This window comes from Exophiala aquamarina, assembly GCF_000709125.1.
Source record: "Exophiala aquamarina CBS 119918 chromosome Unknown aczIA-supercont1.32, whole genome shotgun sequence".
Classification (NCBI taxonomy): Eukaryota; Fungi; Ascomycota; class Eurotiomycetes; order Chaetothyriales; family Herpotrichiellaceae; genus Exophiala; species Exophiala aquamarina.
In genome coordinates this window covers 22188-42339 of record NW_013550556.1, presented here as the reverse complement: position 1 = coordinate 42339, position 20152 = coordinate 22188, and the positions used below count along the sequence as shown (strand labels likewise).

At 50.6% G+C, this 20152-nt stretch overlaps 7 protein-coding genes across 7 annotated transcripts; 3 read left to right on the top strand and 4 right to left on the bottom strand.

Moving 5' to 3' along the window:
* Nucleotides 1–263: 263 nt before the first annotated feature.
* A1O9_12919 (uncharacterized protein) lies at nucleotides 264–635 on the bottom strand. The gene has a single exon (XM_013398171.1). It carries the CDS (start codon nucleotides 609–611, stop codon nucleotides 384–386), a length of 228 nt encoding a protein of 75 aa, XP_013253625.1. The 5' UTR covers nucleotides 612–635; the 3' UTR covers nucleotides 264–383.
* Nucleotides 636–641: 6 nt separating this feature from the next.
* A1O9_12918 (uncharacterized protein) lies at nucleotides 642–1013 on the bottom strand (the record flags this gene model as incomplete). The annotated part of the gene is made up of 1 exon (XM_013398170.1): nucleotides 642–1013. Exon 1 carries the CDS (start codon nucleotides 861–863, stop codon nucleotides 642–644), a length of 222 nt encoding a protein of 73 aa, XP_013253624.1. The 5' UTR covers nucleotides 864–1013.
* A 975-nt stretch (nucleotides 1014–1988) lies between these two features.
* A1O9_12917 (uncharacterized protein) lies at nucleotides 1989–2725 on the bottom strand. Its single transcript, XM_013398169.1, has 3 exons — nucleotides 2626–2725; nucleotides 2373–2526; nucleotides 1989–2308 (listed from the first exon to the last, which is right to left on the bottom strand). The coding sequence occupies exons 1-3, from the start codon at nucleotides 2717–2719 to the stop codon at nucleotides 2221–2223; spliced, it is 336 nt and encodes a 111-aa protein (XP_013253623.1). The 5' UTR covers nucleotides 2720–2725; the 3' UTR covers nucleotides 1989–2220.
* Nucleotides 2726–3045: 320 nt separating this feature from the next.
* Nucleotides 3046–4179, top strand: A1O9_12916 (uncharacterized protein; the record flags this gene model as incomplete). The annotated part of the gene is made up of 1 exon (XM_013398168.1): nucleotides 3046–4179. One exon carries the CDS (start codon nucleotides 3046–3048, stop codon nucleotides 4177–4179), a length of 1134 nt encoding a protein of 377 aa, XP_013253622.1.
* Nucleotides 4180–5897: 1718 nt separating this feature from the next.
* Nucleotides 5898–7289, bottom strand: A1O9_12915 (uncharacterized protein; the record flags this gene model as incomplete). Its single annotated transcript, XM_013398167.1, has 1 exon — nucleotides 5898–7289. The coding sequence occupies one exon, from the start codon at nucleotides 7287–7289 to the stop codon at nucleotides 5898–5900; it is 1392 nt and encodes a 463-aa protein (XP_013253621.1).
* Nucleotides 7290–9183: 1894 nt separating this feature from the next.
* On the top strand, nucleotides 9184–9414 carry A1O9_12914 (uncharacterized protein; the record flags this gene model as incomplete). The annotated part of the gene is made up of 1 exon (XM_013398166.1): nucleotides 9184–9414. The coding sequence occupies one exon, from the start codon at nucleotides 9184–9186 to the stop codon at nucleotides 9412–9414; it is 231 nt and encodes a 76-aa protein (XP_013253620.1).
* Nucleotides 9415–10630: 1216 nt separating this feature from the next.
* Nucleotides 10631–11347, top strand: A1O9_12913 (uncharacterized protein; the record flags this gene model as incomplete). The annotated part of the gene is made up of 2 exons (XM_013398165.1): nucleotides 10631–10741; nucleotides 10763–11347. Coding segments are annotated over 2 exons (357 nt in total), but the record flags the coding sequence as incomplete, so codon positions are not given.
* Nucleotides 11348–20152: the final 8805 nt, after the last annotated feature.

Genomic DNA, 20152 nt, shown 5'->3' with positions numbered 1-20152 from the left:
TTCCCTTAATCTCGCAGTACCGATGCTAGATTGCTTACACTAGTCAACGTGTCGGGATAATCTAACCCTAGCACCTTCTCCCTCCCCGCTAGTGCTCGCTAACTCATCTCTTCTACCTCGCTATACTTCCCTTAGTATCGCAGCACCGATACTAGATTGTCCACGCTGGTTAACGTGTCGGGATAATCCAACCCTAGTACCTTCTCGTACTCCGCTAGTGCTCGCCGGTATATTACTTCCGCCTTACCGTACTTCCCTTAGTATTACAGTACTAATGCTAGATCGTTTACGCTAGTCAACGTGTCAGGATAATCTAACTCCAGTACCTTCTCCCTCCCCGCTAGGGCTCGCCGTTTTATCTTTTCCGCCTCGGTATACTTCCCTTAATCTCGCAGCACCGATACTAGATTACTTATGCTAGTTAATATGTGAGGATAATCTAACCCTAGCACCTTCTCCCTCCCCGCTAGTACTCGCCGATTCATCTCTTCCGCCTTAGTATACTTCCCTTGATATCGCAGCACCGATACTAGATTGTCCACGCTCGTCAACGTGTCTAGATAATCCGATCCTAGTACCTTCTCCCTCCCCGCCAGTACTCGCCGATTCATCTCTTCCGCCTCGCTGTACTTCCCTTAGTATTACAGCACTAATACTAGATTACTCACGCTAGTCAACGTGTAAGGATAATCTAACCCTAGCCCCTCTCCGAACCCCGCTAGGGCTCGCCGATTTATCTCTTCCGCCTCAGTATACTTCCCTTGATCTTGTAGCACTGATGCTAGATTGTTCACACTAGTTAACGTGGAAGGATAATCTAACCCTAGTACCTTCTCGTACTCCGCTAGTACTCGCCGGTGCATTACTTCCGCCTTACCGTACTTCCCTTGGTATTATAGTACTAATGCTAGATCGTTCACGCTAGTTAACGTGTCGGGATAATCTAACCCCAGCACCTCTCTAAACCCCGCTAGGGCCCGCCGATTCATCTCTTCCGCCTCGGCGTACTTCCCTTAATTCGCAAGCACTAGTACTACTATTCCTATACTCTTAACGGTTTCTATATCCTTAGGCCCTAGAGCTCCTTATCTAATAGTAAGGCTACTTCGAACTATACTCTCTACCTAGACGTATTGTCCACGCTACTAAGTATACTATAATCCATTATATAATACCTTCGCCTATAATCGACGGTGTTAGAGACTCGATACACCGTATAGCTGTAGTACAACTATATATGGGAATAATACCTAGTAAGTCGCCTAGTTCGTATACTCTCCATTCGGAAAGACCGCTCCCATTATATTAATATATCGTTCTTACCATTCGACGAGCTCTCCACGCATTTCGAGCTATTTCTACGTCGATAACTACACTAATCGATGCATATTAAATAGATAATTATCTAAACCGATGCCGATAAGGTTAAACCCTCGCAGGGCCGCAATGTCGTCCTTAAAGTCGATCTCGCCTTCTTACGCGTCCACATAACGACCCTAAAGTAGATCCTCGGGGATCGCTTCTCGGTCAAATAGACACATTAGGGCTAATAATCGCGCCGCTAAGTCTCGCGTCTACCGTAAATGTATAAATGTAATATACTAGGTTATAATGATCGAATTCGATGCTTACCGATCTCGGCGGGAATCGCGAATATCTTTCTAGAGAAGTCGATCCCGTTCGTTGTCATTCTTCTTAAGCATCTCGATGTACCGGAATACGGTCATCCGTAGAGCGCACTAGTCGATATATACAGCAGCTTAACTAACCGCTAGCGGTATATAGTCGAGCTCCCGAACCAGCTGCTCCACCGCCTCGATACTCGACTTTCCTCCTCCTCCTCCTTTCTTCAATTTCTTGAGGAACAACTCCTTCGCCACATCTACTTCCATCGGCCGCACCTCCAGCACGTCTTCATGATACACTTATAATCTACTCACCACCTCTTAATTACGCGACGTGACTACGATCGATCCGTTACGCGAGATAGGGAGAAACTTAGAGAGTAACCGGTCTCTAGACGGAACCCCCGTCCCTCTCGGTATCCCGCCATTACACGGCTCGAATAGGATACTACTGTCGTCTACGTTGTCCACAATCATTGTCCACTGACCGTGACGCTCGTCCGATAGCCACCCGCATACCATCCCCAGCACATCGGCGTTCGGCTGGTCGAGGCCGGGAAGGCGTAGAAACGTCGCGATGGTGCGAAAGCTTTCTTCAAACCGGGTGGTCGTGCTGGCGTAGACCTAGAACACCTAGATCTACGGGTCGGAGTCTAACACTCGGTAGGCATACTCGATCGCCACTTATGACTTTCTTCCAATGGTGTCAGCCGGTGAGCTTAGTGATTACTGCCTAATCTGGCTTACCCGACTCCTCCCAGTCCCACCAGAGCGACTCGCGCTCCCGGTTCGGAGGCTTTCTGCCAGAGGTTAGTGAGGACATCGCGCTCGACGAAGTCGGGGTCGCGGCGGTAGGGGATGACCAGTGACGGCGTAGGAGGAGTGGCGGATCTCCTAGGTGCTAACGTACAGAATCAAAGTCAGTATATGTCGTTAGGATGAAGGCCGAGAAGCGCCGGATGAAATAAATATTGTCACAACGTAGCCATGTCACACGTACTAGATGGGTTGTTGAAGTTGATGGTTCCTAGGTTTGTCCCCACCTGTGCGGCCCGGTTGTCGGCACCGCTAAAATAGGTGGTGTAAGACGTCATTCCGAGCCGTTTTCGCTCTCGGTAGTTATTGAGGCTGGAGCGGAAGGGATGACCACACAGCTATCGCCAAGCAATGGGAGACATGTCTAGACAAAGTTATGGACGACGTCGTTCAAGATGCGTAAGGCTGAAGAAGACCAGATCACCGACCGCGCCATCGTCTATGCACGTGATCAATGCGACCGCATGCGGAGATCCTTTGAACCACTCCTCAGCGTATTCTTCGGCTGCATGCACTCTTCCAGACTACAACGAACTATGATCCAGCGGTGCATTACGGTCAGACATCGATCTCATACAAGTTAATTAGACACCACGTTGCAGTTATGGCTCCCCGAAAATACGTTCCTCTAGAAGCCTACACCATTGGGCTGATCTACATCAAACCACTCGAGATGAACGCCATCACGGTCATGTTGGATGAAGAACACGAGTCGGTCCCTTTGGCACTGGAAGATAAGAATGAATACATACTCGGCCGCATAGGAAAGCACAATGTCGCCGTGGTAGGGCCGGCTCGAGGCGCTCAAGGGAAAGTTGCTATCGCAGATGTCGTCGGATCCATCCGTTGGACCTTTAAAAACATGAACTTAGGCCTACTCGTGGGAATCGGCGGAGGGGTCCCTCATCTGCCGAAGCACGATGTGAGACTCGGAGATGTGGTGGTCGGAGCGCCCGAGGTAGGTCCGGCGGTCGTGCAGTATGATCTCGGAAAGGAGCTGCCCACAGGCTTCGAAGTCACCCGAACGCTCAACAAGCCACCATCGTTACTTCTACAGGTGGTCAATGCGGTGGAGGATCAATACCTCCGGCAGGAAGAGGGAGAAGATAGTTTCTTTAGCAGACACCTTCAGCGTTTCTACAAATACCCTCGACTCAGGGACCGGTATCGACGTCCAACCAGTGCCGATCGGCTCTTTCAAGACAGCTATCGCCATGAACCGGGCATGGAGTGCCGCACCCACGAGCAGAAATATGAACAGGTACGCACCGAACGTAGCCCTGCTGATGAGATCCAAATTCACTACAGCACGATCCTCTCCGGGGATCGAGTCATGAAATCCGAAGTCACTCGAGACAAGATCAGCGCACAGTTCAACAACGCCCTCTGTTTCGAAATGGAAGCCGCTGGACTGATGGATATCTTTCCCTGTCTGGTCATTCGGGGCATTTGTGACTACTCGGACTCTCACAAGAACAAAGATTGGCAAGAGTTTGCGGCAGCCACCGCCGCGTCGTACGCACGGGAGCTTCTGCTGACCATAGCAGAGAGAGTAGTGCAAGGATTAGAACGTCCGGCAGCACTTCCACAATCTGAGGAAGTGTCGACCAGATCTCCTTCAAATGTTTCTCAGATACCCAATGACCAGCGCTCAAGTGTGATCTTTTCAGGAGCTAACAATTCAGGACTTCAGACTGGATACAACTCTGGGACCATCACATGGGGCCCTCCGAAGTAGGTTGGTTACGACAAACAAGGCATGATCAAGCTTGCACCTATATTAACCAAAGTGGGATCAAAGAAGATCCCCGCCGATCCGAGGGCGATCTCACCGCCTACGTACTCCGAAGCACACCAAGCGAGGAGTGACGCGCCTGGAGTCTCGTATTGTCAAGCCGTTCGACCAGAATCCGTGTGCCATGTGCAACCGGTGGCTTTACCCTGTATCGTAACACCCAGTGCTATTCATCCCGATGAGGTCAGAGAACCAATCACTCTCCAAAGTCTTATTATGCAGCACAAATTTAACAAAATGATACGTAACTATAGGATGATCAGTGTCAAAGGGGAATCTGCGCCACAAATTGGCCAAACTCGGATGTGGTTACGCCACTTAAGTGTGGCTGGCCCGCGAACTTTCGGGCTCGAGTCATAGTTGATTCAAGGGGAGTCACGTGCTCAAGGACTCGTCATTTGATGCAGAGTATCCTAGAGAATGTTCTCGAAATGACGTTTCTTCAACATATCCAGTAGCGTTGTGACAACGTAGGTCTGTCGAGGCACTCAGACATAGGATAGGATGGGGCGAAAGCTGTCTGCGTCACAGCACGCTCTCAGCCGGGCCATGCTTGCAGTTGGACATCTCGAACCCTCGCAAATTGCTAAAAGTATTCCGTGTACGCCCCGAACCGTCCAAACGCACCGCGCTAACTACCGTCGATTTGGCACGACTGCTGCGCCCCTCAATCGTGGCGGACGTCGACGATCAATTACCCCTTACATGCTAGAGGCGGTGTTAGAACTCCTCGATGAGCAGAACGATCTATACCTTGACGAGATAGCTGATTTCTTACTATTAGAGTACGAAATCCCAGTGTCACTTCCAACTATCAGCAGGGCTTTGAAGTCAAGTGGCTTGTCTAAGAAAGTCCCACGTCGAAGAGCAGGTGAACAATGCCAAGATTTAAGAGATGCCTACCAATACAAGCTATCCTTTCTGGACCCCGAAAAACTCGTGTTCATCGACGAATCGGGGTGTGATAGACGAGTTGGGTTCAGACGTACAGCCTGGTCCCCTCGTGGGATCACACCGGTTCAGGTCAGCCGATTTCATCGCGGGCAACGATACCAAATCCTGCCTGCATTCACGACCAATGGCATTCTTCGTGCACGTGTGTTCAAAGAGGCGACCAATGGCGAGATTTTTGAAGACTTTGTTGGCGAACTTGTTCATCTTTGCGAGAGGGGTTTTGTGTTCATTATGGACAATGCATCATTTCATCGCTCAGAAAAGGTGAGGCAGCTGTGTGCTAATGCAGGAATTCGGCTGGAATATCTGCCCCCGTACTCTCCTGATTTAAATCCGATTGAAGAGTTCTTTGCCCGGTTGAAGGCGTATATCAGGAGGAAGATGAGGACCATGGACCCAGGGATAGATTTCGCAGAATTCCTTGAAGCATGCATCGATGAAGTCGGAAGAGATGAGGCAAGTGCTAGAGGGCACTTCAGAAATGCTGGCATTTCTTTTCATTAATTATGAACATACTTCCCAAGCAGTTGAGTTCCAGATCATGAAAGTTCCTCGCCAATAAATGGATAATACTCTTAACAATACTCTTAGTAATACTCTTAGCAATACTCTTGACAATACTCTTGACAATACTCTTAACAATACACTTGAACATACTCTTGACAATTAACGCTGTGCCAAATATTTAATCAATCTTTCCCAAACTCCTATACCTGGCTTGCATTCGCTTTCTGATGTTCGACGAAAGCGGGGATATCCCTGATAAATTGCTCTGCTGGAGCTTTTTTCACATCTCGCGCGATGAAAAAATCAGGCTTGTAGTCGCGGAAGACTTGGTCGAGATCAAGAAGATCTTCCAACACGATATTGCCGGCCTTTTCGTACTCAGCTTTATGCCGCTGACTACGAACTGTGCCTTGCAGATAGCGAACATAATCCTGAACTGCATCATCGCGAAAACCTGGAATTTCTAGAGCACTCACCGTTTTCGGAGTTACGTGTGCCGGCTCAGTCCTCGCTGGTGGAGGCTGTAGCGAGGTCGGCTCAGAATGACCCGGCATGTAATTAGTGATATTGACAGGAGGATAACCTTGAGGAGATACTGCTCTTGCTTTTCTTTTGCGATCATGTCTTTGCTGATCTTGTAGGCGAATTTCGTCTCGAAGACCCTGAGGGACATCATTCGGAGTGTTCAGAGGGTTGCCTTCTTCGGCATATCTAATGAGTTTCCTGAGTAGAGGAGTATTCAGCTTCCGGTGGACCCCGGCGTCAGGATCTGGCCAACAGTAATTGGGCGCATTGCACGAATTCAAAAGACAGCGGAAGAGGTGGTATACTCCCAGCCCAATCGCAAGCTCACCCGATGCCTCTTCGTCTTCAAGCTCTGCATCGAGTTCCGCCCGCATTCGTTGTGTGGCAGATCGTGCCGATCTCTTATCCACCTTCTTCGATGAACCGGCCGTGGAGTGTCGGCCTGCTTCTTCATAATCGTTGTAATTAACGGATAGATCCACTCGCAGTTCCTTGCCCGGGAAGAGTCCGCCCCACTTGATGAGTTGCTTCTCAATGTCGACCCAGACAATGTCGGTCTCATTGTACTGCTTAATCAGGGGACGTTCTCCCCTCTGTTTGACGGAGACTGTGACCTCTGTCTCTTGTAACATCATGTTCTTCCTCTGTGCACGCTTCTTGGCCGCAGCAGCCTCTACCTTTGAATGTAAGAATAGTTCCCAGTACGAAGCGAGTGTCAACACGACGTCCACCTCAGTGTCTCGGCTAAAAGGCTTGTCGTTCAAAGTCAGTTTCCAACCAATCGTGATGCGAAGGCAAATAGGAGGGTCATGATCGTATGTTTTATTTCGATCCCATTCCGACAAGGGCAGGAAAGCAAGCTTTTCTGCTCGTGGTTGAGGGCAGATACAGGGGGTGGATGTTCTCAGTGTTCCATCGAGATCGGTATATGGTGACGCGTGATGGTCAGAGAAGGGAGAGAAAGAGGTCGTCTGACCAGCCCCGCAGGGTGTTGGTGCATACAAGAAGTCTTGGGAATCAAACTCGTCGGAAGGGATCAGATCACTGAAACGACTGGACGAGCCCATGGCATCAAATCGTACCAGCGATTTGCGCTACGTGCTCTGAAGGTTGGATGAAATGGTGTACAGTGTCCTGTTCTGGACACTTGGGTGTAGTCGACCGCGGTCGACCGCAGTTGACCACCGCCCCGATTCCATTGGCTCCAGCACCCCATCCACCATTTCTGCCCAGCTTCATCCATTTCCATCCGCGAACAGTATCTTCATGCTTTTGTGGAGGTTTTCAGAGGCTGCAAAATATCCAGTTCCGTTCTCTTGTCCTGTGTTGCTTGTTCTAGTCCTCAATGGATTGCTGCAAGTAAGGCAAAGGTCACCCGGGTGCCGTTCTTGACGCTTCCCAACGCAAAAATGATGTATACCCCATTTATTGCAACATAGATACGTTTAATGGTAGCTCTGCCCTTTCCCATATCGGATTTCGAGGTACTTTGGTTGAGGTCTGACCGAGAAAGCCAAGTCAATTGTATTGTCACCATTGTTTCACGACCATTGTGTCAAGTTTTTAAGCGCCATCTGGAGTCTCTCTCAAGATGTACAAATTCTTCCTTTCGTCACTGTGTGTAAGCGGGAGGAGGGAGGTTCGATACGGAAGATCTTCTTCCTCGTAACTCTCTCGCTCGGCGGCTGGATTGTGCCTGCGGCTTGCAGAAGGAAGGATGTGTTCATCGACGGATGGAGCGAAGGTGGATTTGGTACACTGGAGGAATGCGACGCCTGCAACTACCTGAGTCATTGATGAGTTGATACATACCTGGAGCAGCCCAATGATGAGCTGATTTCATTATGGCGGACAGGGCGGCCGGGCTTCGAAGACAGGCATGCAAGCTTTACCATACCACGGTAACCGAATTACGTGACAGCGCACGAGTCGACGCAGGTCGTAAGGCTTCAATTGGAGTATGGTTATCTGCTGAGAGGGAAAGGAGCAAAGCAGTAAAAGATAATAAGCGTGAAAAATGTAGATTAGGGGGGATGGAGCAGGCAGATTTATCAATCATAAGCCGAGGCCCTCAAGTTTCCGTGGAGTTACGACAAATGGCGCGGGGAAGAAGGCACACGCCCGACTCGCCATCAATGGGCATGAAACTTCCACTATCCTATTGTGAGTTAGGACCAATGAATCCGCCCCCCTTCCATGATCGAAGTCCGGGAATCATGGGGAGCGTATGAAACGGTCAAACTGTCTGTTGTGGCCACACAAAAGCATTTAGGGGATGAGCCAGGCTCCAAACCTTACCCACTATCCATTTCTAGGACAAGTGCACTCATAGCGTGACGAAACTTAGAACTACTTAGGTCTTAAATTATGTATCCGGGGTGTATGTAAGGCGCAATTGAAAATGCTATGTTACCATATACCTTTTGTCACATATCGATACTTTAAAACGGGGCTATTCACGAACGGCAGGGGACGTGTAAGGCTAGCCTATACCTATCTTTAGCTAGCCAATAAATTCGACGGCAAAACTCCAAGATAGCTTTCTTGCAAGGCTGGGAGAAAGTATTGCATGACCTCTCTCGTATTCGTGCTCGACTAAGTCTGCGGAGGGATTTTGCCATACTGTATCCCCATGCACCACTGTCCTCTTCTAGAGACATCTCTAATGTTCCATCTGCTAACGTAGAGCATTCGTTTCTTGAGATGACGTCACATGCGGCTAGCTTCAGCGGCGTGAATAACCGCGGCATTGAAGTAGGGTCGAATTTAGGATCCATCGTCTACCAACCTAGTAAGTTTAGCATCAGGTGTTGGACCACCGGATAATTGGTCCTCGGAGTTGACCTATCTGTGCTACGTCGAACTAATCGAAGTTGTCGCAAGTCTTCCCCCCACCTCCGCCTCCTCCCACGCCCTCACTGGTCATCCCCTACCGCCGCGACCCCGACTTCGTCGAGCGCGATGTCCTCACCGACCTCTGGCAAAAGGCCTCCGAACCGGGAGCGCGAGTCGCTCTGGTGGGACTCGGAGGAATCGGGTAAGACAGATCAGTGGCAACGATCACAATTCACTTGGCTGACACCACCGCTCAAGAAAGTCTCAAGTAGCGATCGAGTATGCCTACCGAGTGTCGGACACCGACCCGCCGACCTGGGTGTTCTAGGTACACGCCAGTACGGCTACCCGGTTTGAAGAGAGCTTTCGCACTATCGCGACGTCTCTACGTCTCCCAAGCCTCAACCAGCCGAACGCCGATGTGCTAGGGACGGTGCACGGATGGCTATCGGACGAGTGTCACGACCGGTGGACGATAGTCGTGGATAACGTAGACGATAGTGATGTCCTCTTTAAACCGTAGGATAGCGGGACACGTGGAGGGACGGCGCTTACGTCTAGAGACCGGTCGCTGTCCGAATATCTCCCTATCTCGCGCCACGGGTCGATCGTAGTTACGTCGCGCAATCAAGAGGTGGTGAGTAGGATACAAGTGCGTCACGAAGACATTTTAGAGGTACGACCTATGGGATTGGATGTGGCGAAGGAGTTATTCCTTAAGAAGTTAAAGAAAGGAGGAAATGGAGGAGGAGGAGGAAAGTCGAGTGTCGAGGAGGTGGAGTAGCTAGTTCGGTAGCTCGACTATATGCCACTAGCGATTAGTTAAGCCGCTGCGTATATCGACTAGTGCGCTCTACGGATGACGGTATCCCGGTACATCGAGATCCTTAAGAAGGATGACAACGAACGGGATCAACTTCTCTAGAAAGATATTCGCGATTCTCGCCGAGATCGGTAAGCGTCGAACTCGATTATTATAACCTAGTATATTATATTTATACATTTACGGTAGACACGAGACTCAGCGGCCCGACTACTAGCCCTGATGTATCTATTTGACCGGGAAGCGATCCCTAAGGATCTACTCTACGGTCGTTATACGGAAGAGAAAAATAGTGAGATCGACTTTAAGGACGACATCGCGGCCCTACGAGGGTTTAACCTTATCGGCATCGGGGTGGACTATAATCTATTTAATATACATCGATTGATATAGTTATCGACTTAGAAATAGCTCGAAATACGGAGCGAGCTCGTCGAATGGTAAGAACGATATATTAGTATTATAGGAGGGGTCTTTCCGAATGGAGAGTATGCGAACTGGGCGATCTACTAGAAATTATTCGCGTACGTAGTGGTGCTATAGCTATAGGATATATTAAGTGTCCAATACCGTCGGTTATAGGCGAAGTTATTATACTATGGATTATAGTATACTTAGCAGCGTAGACAGTACGTCTAGGTAGAGACTATAGTTCGAAGCAGCCTTAGTATTAGATAAGAAACTCTAGGGCTAGAGGATATAGAGATATTAGGTAGTATAGGAATATTATCACTAGTACTGACAAATTAAGGGAAGTATACTAAGGCGGAAGAGATAAACCGGCGGGCACTAGCGGGGTACGAGAAGGTACTAGGGTTAGATTATCTAGATACATTAACCAGCGTAAGTAATCTAGTATCGGTGCTGTAAGATTAAGGGAAGTACGGTGAGGCGGAAGAGATGAACCGGCGAGCCCTAGCGGGGAGGGAGAAGGTGCTAGGGTTAGACTATCCTTACACGTTAACTAGCGTGGATAATCTAGCATCGGTACTGCGATATCAAGGGAAGTACGGTAAGGCGGAAGAGATAAACCGGCGAGTACTAGCGGAGAGGGAGAATATACTAGGGTTAGATTATCTAGACACGTTAATCAGCGTGGGCAATCTAGCATTAGTGCTACGATATTAAGGGAAGTACGGTGAGGCGGAAGAGATAAACCGGCGAGCACTAGCGGGGAGGGAGAATATACTGGGGTTGGATTATCTAGACACGTTAATTAGCGTAGGTAATCTAGCATTAGTGCTGCGATATTAAGGGAAGTACGGTGAGGCGGAAGAGATGAATCGGCGGGCACTAGCGGGGTACGAGAAGGTACTGGGGTCGGATCATCTAGATACGTTAACTACCATCTATTATCTAGCTGACCTCCTAAGCGCTACCCAGCGTTTTCGCGAGGCTCTTAGTCTTTACGACCGCGCGGTTACAGGATATCGTCGGGTTCTTGGTCCGGAATATCCCACGACAGTAGCTTATCAACGACACCAGGCTGCGCTAAAGGAGAGGATATATCTATCGAGCTAAATACTGATGTAAGCAGTATTCAGAAGCAGCTAAAGTAGTTTTTGGGCATCCCATGAGTGTGCCACAAACCTTCAGCATCTGGGCTTCGAGCGCATGATATTGGTGATGCGTTATATATTGGCCGACAGGACAGCGAGCAGCAAGGTAAGTTAGTCGCGACTGGATCTGCCCTAATACGACCGAATCAATCATTAGTTGAGCAGAATTGAAACCTCGTGCCGCTATGAGAATTACTCCCTTGGCATTCTTAACGCCTTAGCGGTGTATTGTATGGTCTTGTAAGAGGCAACATGTGATTAGAATGAATGATATCGTGATTGGCCACCAAGGGCATACGCACTTGACTATACACAGTCTAGCTCTCAGGCAGCCATGTGGAAATGTGGGACTTAAATAATTTGGAGTGTCTCCGCGCGAAGCAGCAATTGAAAACACCTGTACGGGACCTCCGTGACCTGCGTGCAAAAACAGGGGTGGCCCTCCTGGTGGTTTCGGAGCGCATTTGATGATTTCATCTGTTTCCCAACGCTTGACACCTCTGTAGAGAGTTTATTGCATCTCAGTTCCACCACCATTCATCGCCGAGAAGCCATTTCGATGGAAATTGCATGCGCCAAAGATGCCCATGCTGTTGTCTTCTCGGACTCAATCATTTATTGCGCCATTTTCAGACGGCACTCGCTGGTGATTCCTCAATTGCAAGGGGTGCTATCCTGCCATCGGCGCACTGGGTCGCAGTGCTGGTTTATTCACCACCCATGGCATTGACAAGCCCCTTCGTAGGACCTCCTCCTTCTTCTCCTCGATCTTGATGTAACGATCAGACGACCTGCCTAGAAGATCCCAGACAAAAGCTAGCACGTTTCAAAGGTCTTTCGTCAGGTGGGGACGACAGTCCAGGCACATTTCCGATCTCACGTCCCGTCCATTCCAATCACCAGTGTATGTTTGATGGATCTACTGTCTAGCCATCATCTTTCATGGAAGGGAATAAATAACCTTGTGGAGGATGCCCTCGATTCGGATGCCTCCCTGGATCTCCAGATTTAATTGCCACTTTGGGGAGGCTTAGAATCGGGCCTAATAGATCAATACTGTATCAGAGGATATACTTATAAGCAGCTTTTTTCCCCTGTAAATGATGATCCTCAAACCCACGCACGAAAGTCTTAGACGCTCTCGCAGCTAACGCAGCTCGCTTTACCCAGCTTCTACTCGTAAAAGGCCGTGGTCTGCTGTTTTTCATCGCCAACACCTTTACTCGTTCTAAATCAGCACTTTGATCGGAGTATGTGAGTACCGATAGTTCATCGCAGATGAAACGAATGACCTCGCCATCCTCTTCGTATCGGCCCGCAGAGAGTAACAGCACCTTATCGACCGTTATCTGACCTTTCGCACCGTCTTTCATAAACTGTTTAGCCTCTGACTAGCTATGGGTGGCCGCCCCTTTTTATCGTAGCCCTCCACGCACCCAACGCAGGCCCGAAAAGCGTAGGATGGAGGTTCCTCTTCAAAACTATGGGAATGTCCTCATCGGTTTTGAAATAGGGTGGCAAGAGATCTGCCTTTTTAGTGCACTCAGTAGGTGTTGGTGCACTAGGCTTACGCTTCCGGCTGGGGTCACGGGTTAAGGAGCTTGCAGACATGACCTTTCGTGACTACAAGTAAAGCGTTTATCTGGAAGTCGTTACAGTACCATCCTCGAATGTTTTCTGGAAGCTCTCGAGTATCCCTCGAACCTTGTCGACAGGTACCGATGATCCTTGTCCTCGGCGGCAGCACCGGGCGTTGTAGAGTTCATTGTAGGCTCGCTAGACAGGGAGTTTGACTTTTTACTATACAGAATGTTTCAGTTGTAGTTGGAGAAGTGAGAGTGTGCTGCGTTCATATGTTCCGTTGCGAAGCAGGTAACTTGCCTAAAGTCCTGGCCCAGGAGGTCGAGGAGTAAGGCTTGTGGTAGCCTGCCAAGAATGCAACTGCCGTAATTTTACTGCCGGTAACACAGACCGAATACTTGTTCGGTGTCAATACGGTATCAAATAGCTTTTGTAAACAGCAGTACGCAAAGATAAAGCCATACTCAGCGATCAACGTGGTCGAAAAGATGGCTTGGGAGCGAGCTGGGTCCTCGTATACCGAGTATCTCACTGGAAGGTTTTTCGGGTAAGTTAGGGCCAGTGCTCAGGGCGACAAATCCATCAAGAGCGAAGATCAGCCGCTAATGCAGGATCCATTGCGTCTGCGGCACAACGCAGCCCATGCTCCACACCTTAAGTAATCTTTCAACTTTACTAGTCGGCGGGGGCTTAGAATGAGTTACGAATGTTCGGCAATTGAAGACTCGATTAGATATGCTGTTGTTGAGCTGTCGCAGCTGTAAGCCACTTTACCAAGGAAGTTTTCTGTAGGAGGGCTTGTTCTGCGGATCACTGTTTCCGCGCCCCAAAGTGGTTCGTGGGGAGGACACCATAATTGACAGCCATGGAGGGACCATAGCATTTGTCGACGACTTTACAGCGTGGGTCACCCTATCGAGACCATAAAGCCTCCCCCTCCCTCATGTATTCGGAGACCTATTTCTCAGAAGCTCTACACGTACTGGGACCATTTATCTCCTCCTATTTATTTCCACTCGAGGTATTAGAAGATATGTGCAGGTGGAATCGACTCACTCTACCACAATAGGATTCGCTTTACAACTAGGACTGAGATCGTAATTCCAAAAAGGATATAAGGCTTCGGGCGTTAAGAACTCTTCAGCGCTCTGAAAATCATCATCATCCAACGTAAACTCATTGGGTGCTAGCGTACTGAAGCGGGGGGTTTTCGTTGATGTCATTGTATTGCAAGATTAGGCAGTTTGAAACAAACTTCACCCAAAAAGAAAAGAATCTGTATACACTCTACTACTGTAGTGAAGAATTTCGAGGTTGGGATGGAAAGATTAGTGTCGGCATGAAGGTGCATCATGAAAGTAAACAAACTTCAACGCGTCAGGTTGCTATAGGGTTACTGTACAACTTACGGAGGAGGCTTTTTATATGTAGGCACCCGGGCTTGAGGCCTAGCTTATCTAAAACCTTATAGCAAGATAAACGAGAGGCCACGGATGATCGCCGGCAAAGATTTCTCGATGACTTCGAGGTTGCTTGACGCTTTATCTGGGTACTCTGGGGGCTCAATAGGTATGTAACTTAACTGTAGGATATGGCATGGAGCCAGAGGGTAAGAGAAATCGATCGCCCAATAAGGGGGGGGGATGGGAGCGGGTGGCGGCGAACAAAAGTGTTGGGTCGAATAGAACAATGAAATGTCGAGCCGGTCGTCCGACCAATCCGCAGCGTTGAGCACAACAAACACAACCATCAGAGCTTACGAATTACGACAGTGATTCAGTTGTACTGTAACAGTACATACATAACCTACAGTAAAGATATCAGAGGATGGGGCATATGATTGAAATCTCTATTGGACACGTCCCGTGTCGATCTGGGCCAACGAACGTTCAGCAAGTAGAACCTCCGAACCCGACACACCGAGAGATGAACCACTCATACGGCAACGGATGCGAATTTGGAGATTTCTAACCGATACGTATTGCACTGTTGATACTGTACAGTACTGCCTGGACACTGAATTCGTTGTCCCGGCTCCCGCTGAAAAGCCCTCCCCTCATCCTAGCAGGGTGCCGGAGTTGGGTTCTTTTCCTTTCCCATGTCGAGGCCAACTTCAGGATTCGCCAGGTGCACCCGCAGTGAACAACCCAGGTCATTGGTCATTTGGAAGATCCCCGAACGTCGTCGAGTTGCCATGGGGACCCAATCGGCAGGCCGGTTGGACAACTGATCTCCCCACGAGAAATCGGCCAAGTGTTGCTCCTTGGGGACATTTTAACACCACATGACTCTAAGCTATAGGAGCGAGGAAGCGGTCGATATGAGAGAGTGCGGGATCCATCTGGCTCGCTGTCCACGTCTTTTCACACCAACGCCACTTTGGCTCTCTGGGATCCGCGCTTGATCTCCGCGCCTGGTAGAATGAGCCTTTCCTCGCCCGGGGGGCGATGGGACGGATTGGGGTTGATGCCTTCCTCGTCGTTGATGCCCTCCTCGTCGTCCGCGGAGCCCCTCTCGTTTGACGAGCACCTCACGAACGCTTTTGTCTGCACGACGGTCCAGGGATACCAATGGATCATCGGCATCTCATCGGCCAAGTACATCGCTCGGCGAGTACCTCACCTGTATCCCCACGATCCCCGCTCCTGGTCCAGTCTGCGCAATTGCATTGTTTGCCTTCTCAAGCTGGGATTCCTAGCCCAGGCTCACTGTGTCTGCAACGTGGTCAAGGAGCGACTGGAGAGAGCCAACGGGAAGAACTCTCCCATATGGGTGGCGGTGACCTGCTACGAGGCCATCTGCCACTACGAAGCCGGTCAAGAGCAAACGGCGACGGGATTGTTCGAGTACCTCCTTCGTCGAGATATACTGAGGAGCACAACACCCCTCCCGGCGGAAGACTTCGAGGTCCTGGTCTGGTACCGGGGCAAGAGAAGTGTCCAGTATCTCGTCCTGCGTGACGCAGGGGACCCCCGACGTGGAGAGCCGGTTCACGAGTACAACAAAATCATCAGTGTGGAAGGGGAGAGCATCGCCGCGTACCTCCGTGAGATCAATAATCAGGTGAACAAGCAAGTCCTTAACAAAGATGAAGGTGTGTGGGTGCTGGTGTGCAAGATTTTGAAGTCCGAGAAGTCTTGCAAGGATTATTGGGAGCGAGACCCTCTGAAGGCCCTCGGCGTCCTCTCTGCTCCCGAAGGGGTGGTGAAACCTCAGCCTTACCTATCCGATCCTCGTTTGACTAGATCCTTGCCCCCCACGCTTGACCCGGGTGGATCACTAGGAAATCTCATCCCATTGACGGTTCTCAGTCCGGATCAGTGGCGGAGAACGAGCGATGGTGCTATGGGGATAGGCACCAACGAGTGGGATGACCCGGTTAGCGGCGCACGGCCAGGTAGGGGTGCGCAACATCATACCCCTTGGTGGCGAACAACATCTGCCGGTGCCCGGTCGCTAGAAAGACTGGGCACGGAAGATACAGCTGAGAAAACCTCGGCTACGACTCGACTGCTTCGTCTCGGGAAGAATGGCATCTTCCGATACCAGAGCCGCGGGGGACGTCTGTGGGGGTCCACTGAGTGAGTGAGCCGCTCTGCTCCCACCTCGGTGATCTCCTCGTGGCGTGAACGAGATAGGGCGAGGGCCGGAGCGATTGAAGTTGGATTTTTGTCGCTGTGTGGCGGTGATCTAGTGGCAGCTCCCTTAGAGATCTGGATGTCCCTGCCTACGGTACAAGTGGCGGACGTCGCGGTCCTAAGGGGCTGCGCGGCAGTATTTCGTACCCGGTTGTCCCCGTGGATGACTCCGACTTCCTCCTCTCCGGCTGCTTGAGCCGTTCCAGGGCGTTGATCCGGTTTCCGGGGGGTCGTAGGGAACCTCGGAGCGTGTTGAAATCTCCAGCTAGTGAGTGTGTGGATTTTGGATCCGGCCTGTGAGCATCGACAGTGGTGTATGGTAAAGGGAAGGCCTGATAGCAGCACAGAGGGAAGGATAAAGAATCCCTGGACTACTCCACACCAGCGGGTTGCGTGGCGGCTGTTAAACATTGCACTCTTGGCGTCACATGACTCGCTCTTCTGTGGACCGGGCTCTGATTGGTCAGAATTTAAACGGCTAATCTGAGCACTCTTTGGTAGGCGTATTTGACTCGTAACGAATGCGCCTTTGGAGAGGCCTTCGATCTTCTTGTCATACATTAAGCGGCACCCTCTGGTTGACCGGAATCAAGGTTTTGTAGGCCTTTTGCAAGCCCTTTACATATCCTATTCCGCCTCATCATAATGCCTCTTACGGCGTCTCTGTCTATTTGACTTCCTGTATGTCTGGTCCTGATGTAGCGCCTCCTCTTCCGTCGTCGTTTGAGCCTGTTCCGGCGCCTGTAAACCCTCTTAATCTTGAGCCAGCTGTTGATTCAACTGGTGCCACCTTTTGCGAAGCCGTGTCCTCTTCTTTCCGTGTTTATCCTGTCTTTTCCAAGTCTCCTTTCTTGATATCTAGCCTTCCACCGCTGTCTGAGCTCAGGTTTTTGTGTTATGAACTGACCATTTGCTTCCTTGAATGCCTGGCAACTAGTAATGTTGGTAATAGCCTCTTCATCTTCTGAAAGGAGAGTTTCACTCCAGAATTCATGGATGGATGGGTCGGCGACGCCCGGAAAGCCGACCAAGGACAATCGAGAACCGTTGGGGCCGAATTCGAGCGAGTGATGACGAACACGTATTGACCAACCAGTCACAGGATGAGTGCAATGTTGAGGTCCGCATTATCAGGTTTCACACCCCGTTTTCCGTCTCGAAAATCCCGGAGCCACTCAACTCATCGTCTGTGGTCTGCGGTTAGGGTCCTAGCCGGCCAATCATTTAAGGGACCCACTCGTCCTATTGACGACCTTCCCGCAACTTATACAGATAGATGTCGACGGCCACAGAGCCCTTCCATGGCCACGAACGGAGGCACTCTTTGTCGCATTCCGTGAATTTAGGCCGAGACATCGACGCCTCGGTCCTTGAATTCCCCGAGAAATATCAGTCGCTGAACGAGCGAGTGCCTCGATGTACAATCCGTCCGGAACACAGCGACATCGTGCATCATCTGGCCGTCACGCATGGCACGAGCGGCGGTCTCGGGACGACGGCCCTGTCCCCTGGACGGTGACCGGACCAGCGATCGCTCTCCCGCCCACCCCTTTCCCGACGGCCTCGACCACCTTGCTCCTCACTGACGTCCCTCTCCTCGTGGGCGTCTGCTCCCAGCCATATTTTGTGCTGTACCGTGCGGCGAACGATTCTTTTTCCGCCATCGCGCGGGTCGGGTGTTCCCAGAGGTACCCCAAGTGCTGCCCGTTTGACATCTTTGCCGCGATTCAACCTTTTCTCTCCGCCTGCCCACCGGACTACGACGAGGCTGGGGGGAAATGCTGCCCCACGTATGGTTGTGTACACTTCTCCGATCCGAGATTTTGGAGCTAATTCAGGTATCTACTAGGGACTGGGCGCTGCAGGCGGTGGGAGAACCGCCTCAGACGTTGTGCCGCAAGAGTCTGATCACGCCGCTCATCCCAGCCCCCCTGCCTCTCCTACCATCTCTAGCTATCGTGACCGGCGAGGTATATTCACAGCCATATGAGAAAGCACGGGCTCCGCCGCCGCCGCCCATGTCACGGGACATCCTCATCGTGATGGTCACCATGATCGCCTTGCTGTGCGTGGTCGTCGCGGTCGCGGTGGTTAGATTGTGGCGACGACGGCACCGTCGACCGCACGAACCCCGATGGCCGCCATCGTCAATCGTGGAGAAGCAGGACTTCAATGCCCGCAACCGGCACACGGGGTATCCCTCGCCGGTTGGCGGCTGCTCACACCGCGGGCCTTCGTCCGCTCCCAGGGGCGATGTAGACTCCCGGTCACAACCACCGTGCCGAGACCTCTTCGAACTGCCCGGGAATACTGATGTGGACGAAGACGAGGAGAATGGGGACGAGGATCACTCTGCGAGCGGAGAAAATATCGTGATTCGTTTGTTTCAGGAGGTGGAAGCTCAATTTCAACAGGAGGGAACCACCGGCGATACGCGGCCGGTCCACCGGGAGAGTGCCCATGACTGGCTCCCGCGCATCCCATCAGAGGTCCTCCGGCCAAAGATGCACAACAAGATCGCTGTATGACGACCTGCGTCGGCATCGAAGAGAGGCTCTTACATAGACATCAAGGCGGCAAGCTGAGGGGCGCCCACAGTTGGTAGAGGGATACTCACGCATTCAGTCAGGGGAGGCAAACCACACAACGGAGAATAGAAGCGTAAATCGGACAGGTCGAAATCGCGAGACTTGCAAAGATATGTCACTATGCCATAATTAGTCATAATGTCTCTTCTTGTGGAGCCTATATATTTCATGAGATTACAAATACACCGCCAAGCCACCCTCCAAAGCGGCAAGCATGTTGACTTTATTTCAAGCCAATACTGTGCCTCTTCCCCTTTGAGATCGTGGGACGGTGAACTTTTTTCCCGATGGGAGGTATTCTAAATACTGTATCGAAAATACTATTGCTTCGAGTTGTCTACAGGGGCTCGAGGGGCTGAACGGAAACTACCCCGAGCATCGGAGAGAAGAAGACCCGAATTCACCGATCAGAACCCGGGCCAGATTAAATAATTAAAGTCACATGTCCTGCGGGAGTAATTTAGGTATTGGACTACTTGAAATCTTTCTAAGCTCATATCCTCCACAACATCACCCACGTTACAAAGATTATCTCCTTATCGAAGCTTATATTGCGCGCAATGTGCGGGTGGGAGTATTCTGGAATGAAGGTTCTTTCTAAGATGATTAACACTGTCATCAACTGTCATCGGCTGCAAAACTCCAAATTTACGTCCTAGACCCCTGGAAACGAGAAGAATGACATAGAAACCCGCCAGCCACGTGATTGCCATCAGAAACTATTTCGACCTTGACATCAGCCGCATACGCCTTATGCGCTTGTAGACTGTCTCGTATATGGGATCATCAGGGCTCTCGAATTGACACAAGGCCCAGTGTGTTGCTTCGGCGGGAATTTGCTCTTCGTCAGGGCTATCTATCAGCGCGGAGTCTTTCTGAACAATCTTGTCAAGGTTAGTTGATGAA

Coding starts and splice junctions, on each gene's coding strand:
- A1O9_12919 (XM_013398171.1), bottom strand. CDS start 611: ATGAATCGGCGAGTACTGGCGGGGAGGGAGAAGGTACTAGGATCGGAT.
- A1O9_12917 (XM_013398169.1), bottom strand. CDS start 2,719: ATGACGTCTTACACCACCTATTTTAGCGGTGCCGACAACCGGGCCGCA. Junction 2,527..2,625: donor CAACTTCAACAACCCATCTA/GTACGTGTGACA, acceptor TCTGTACGTTAG/CACCTAGGAGATCCGCCACT. Junction 2,309..2,372: donor GTGGGACTGGGAGGAGTCGG/GTAAGCCAGATT, acceptor GAAAGTCATAAG/TGGCGATCGAGTATGCCTAC.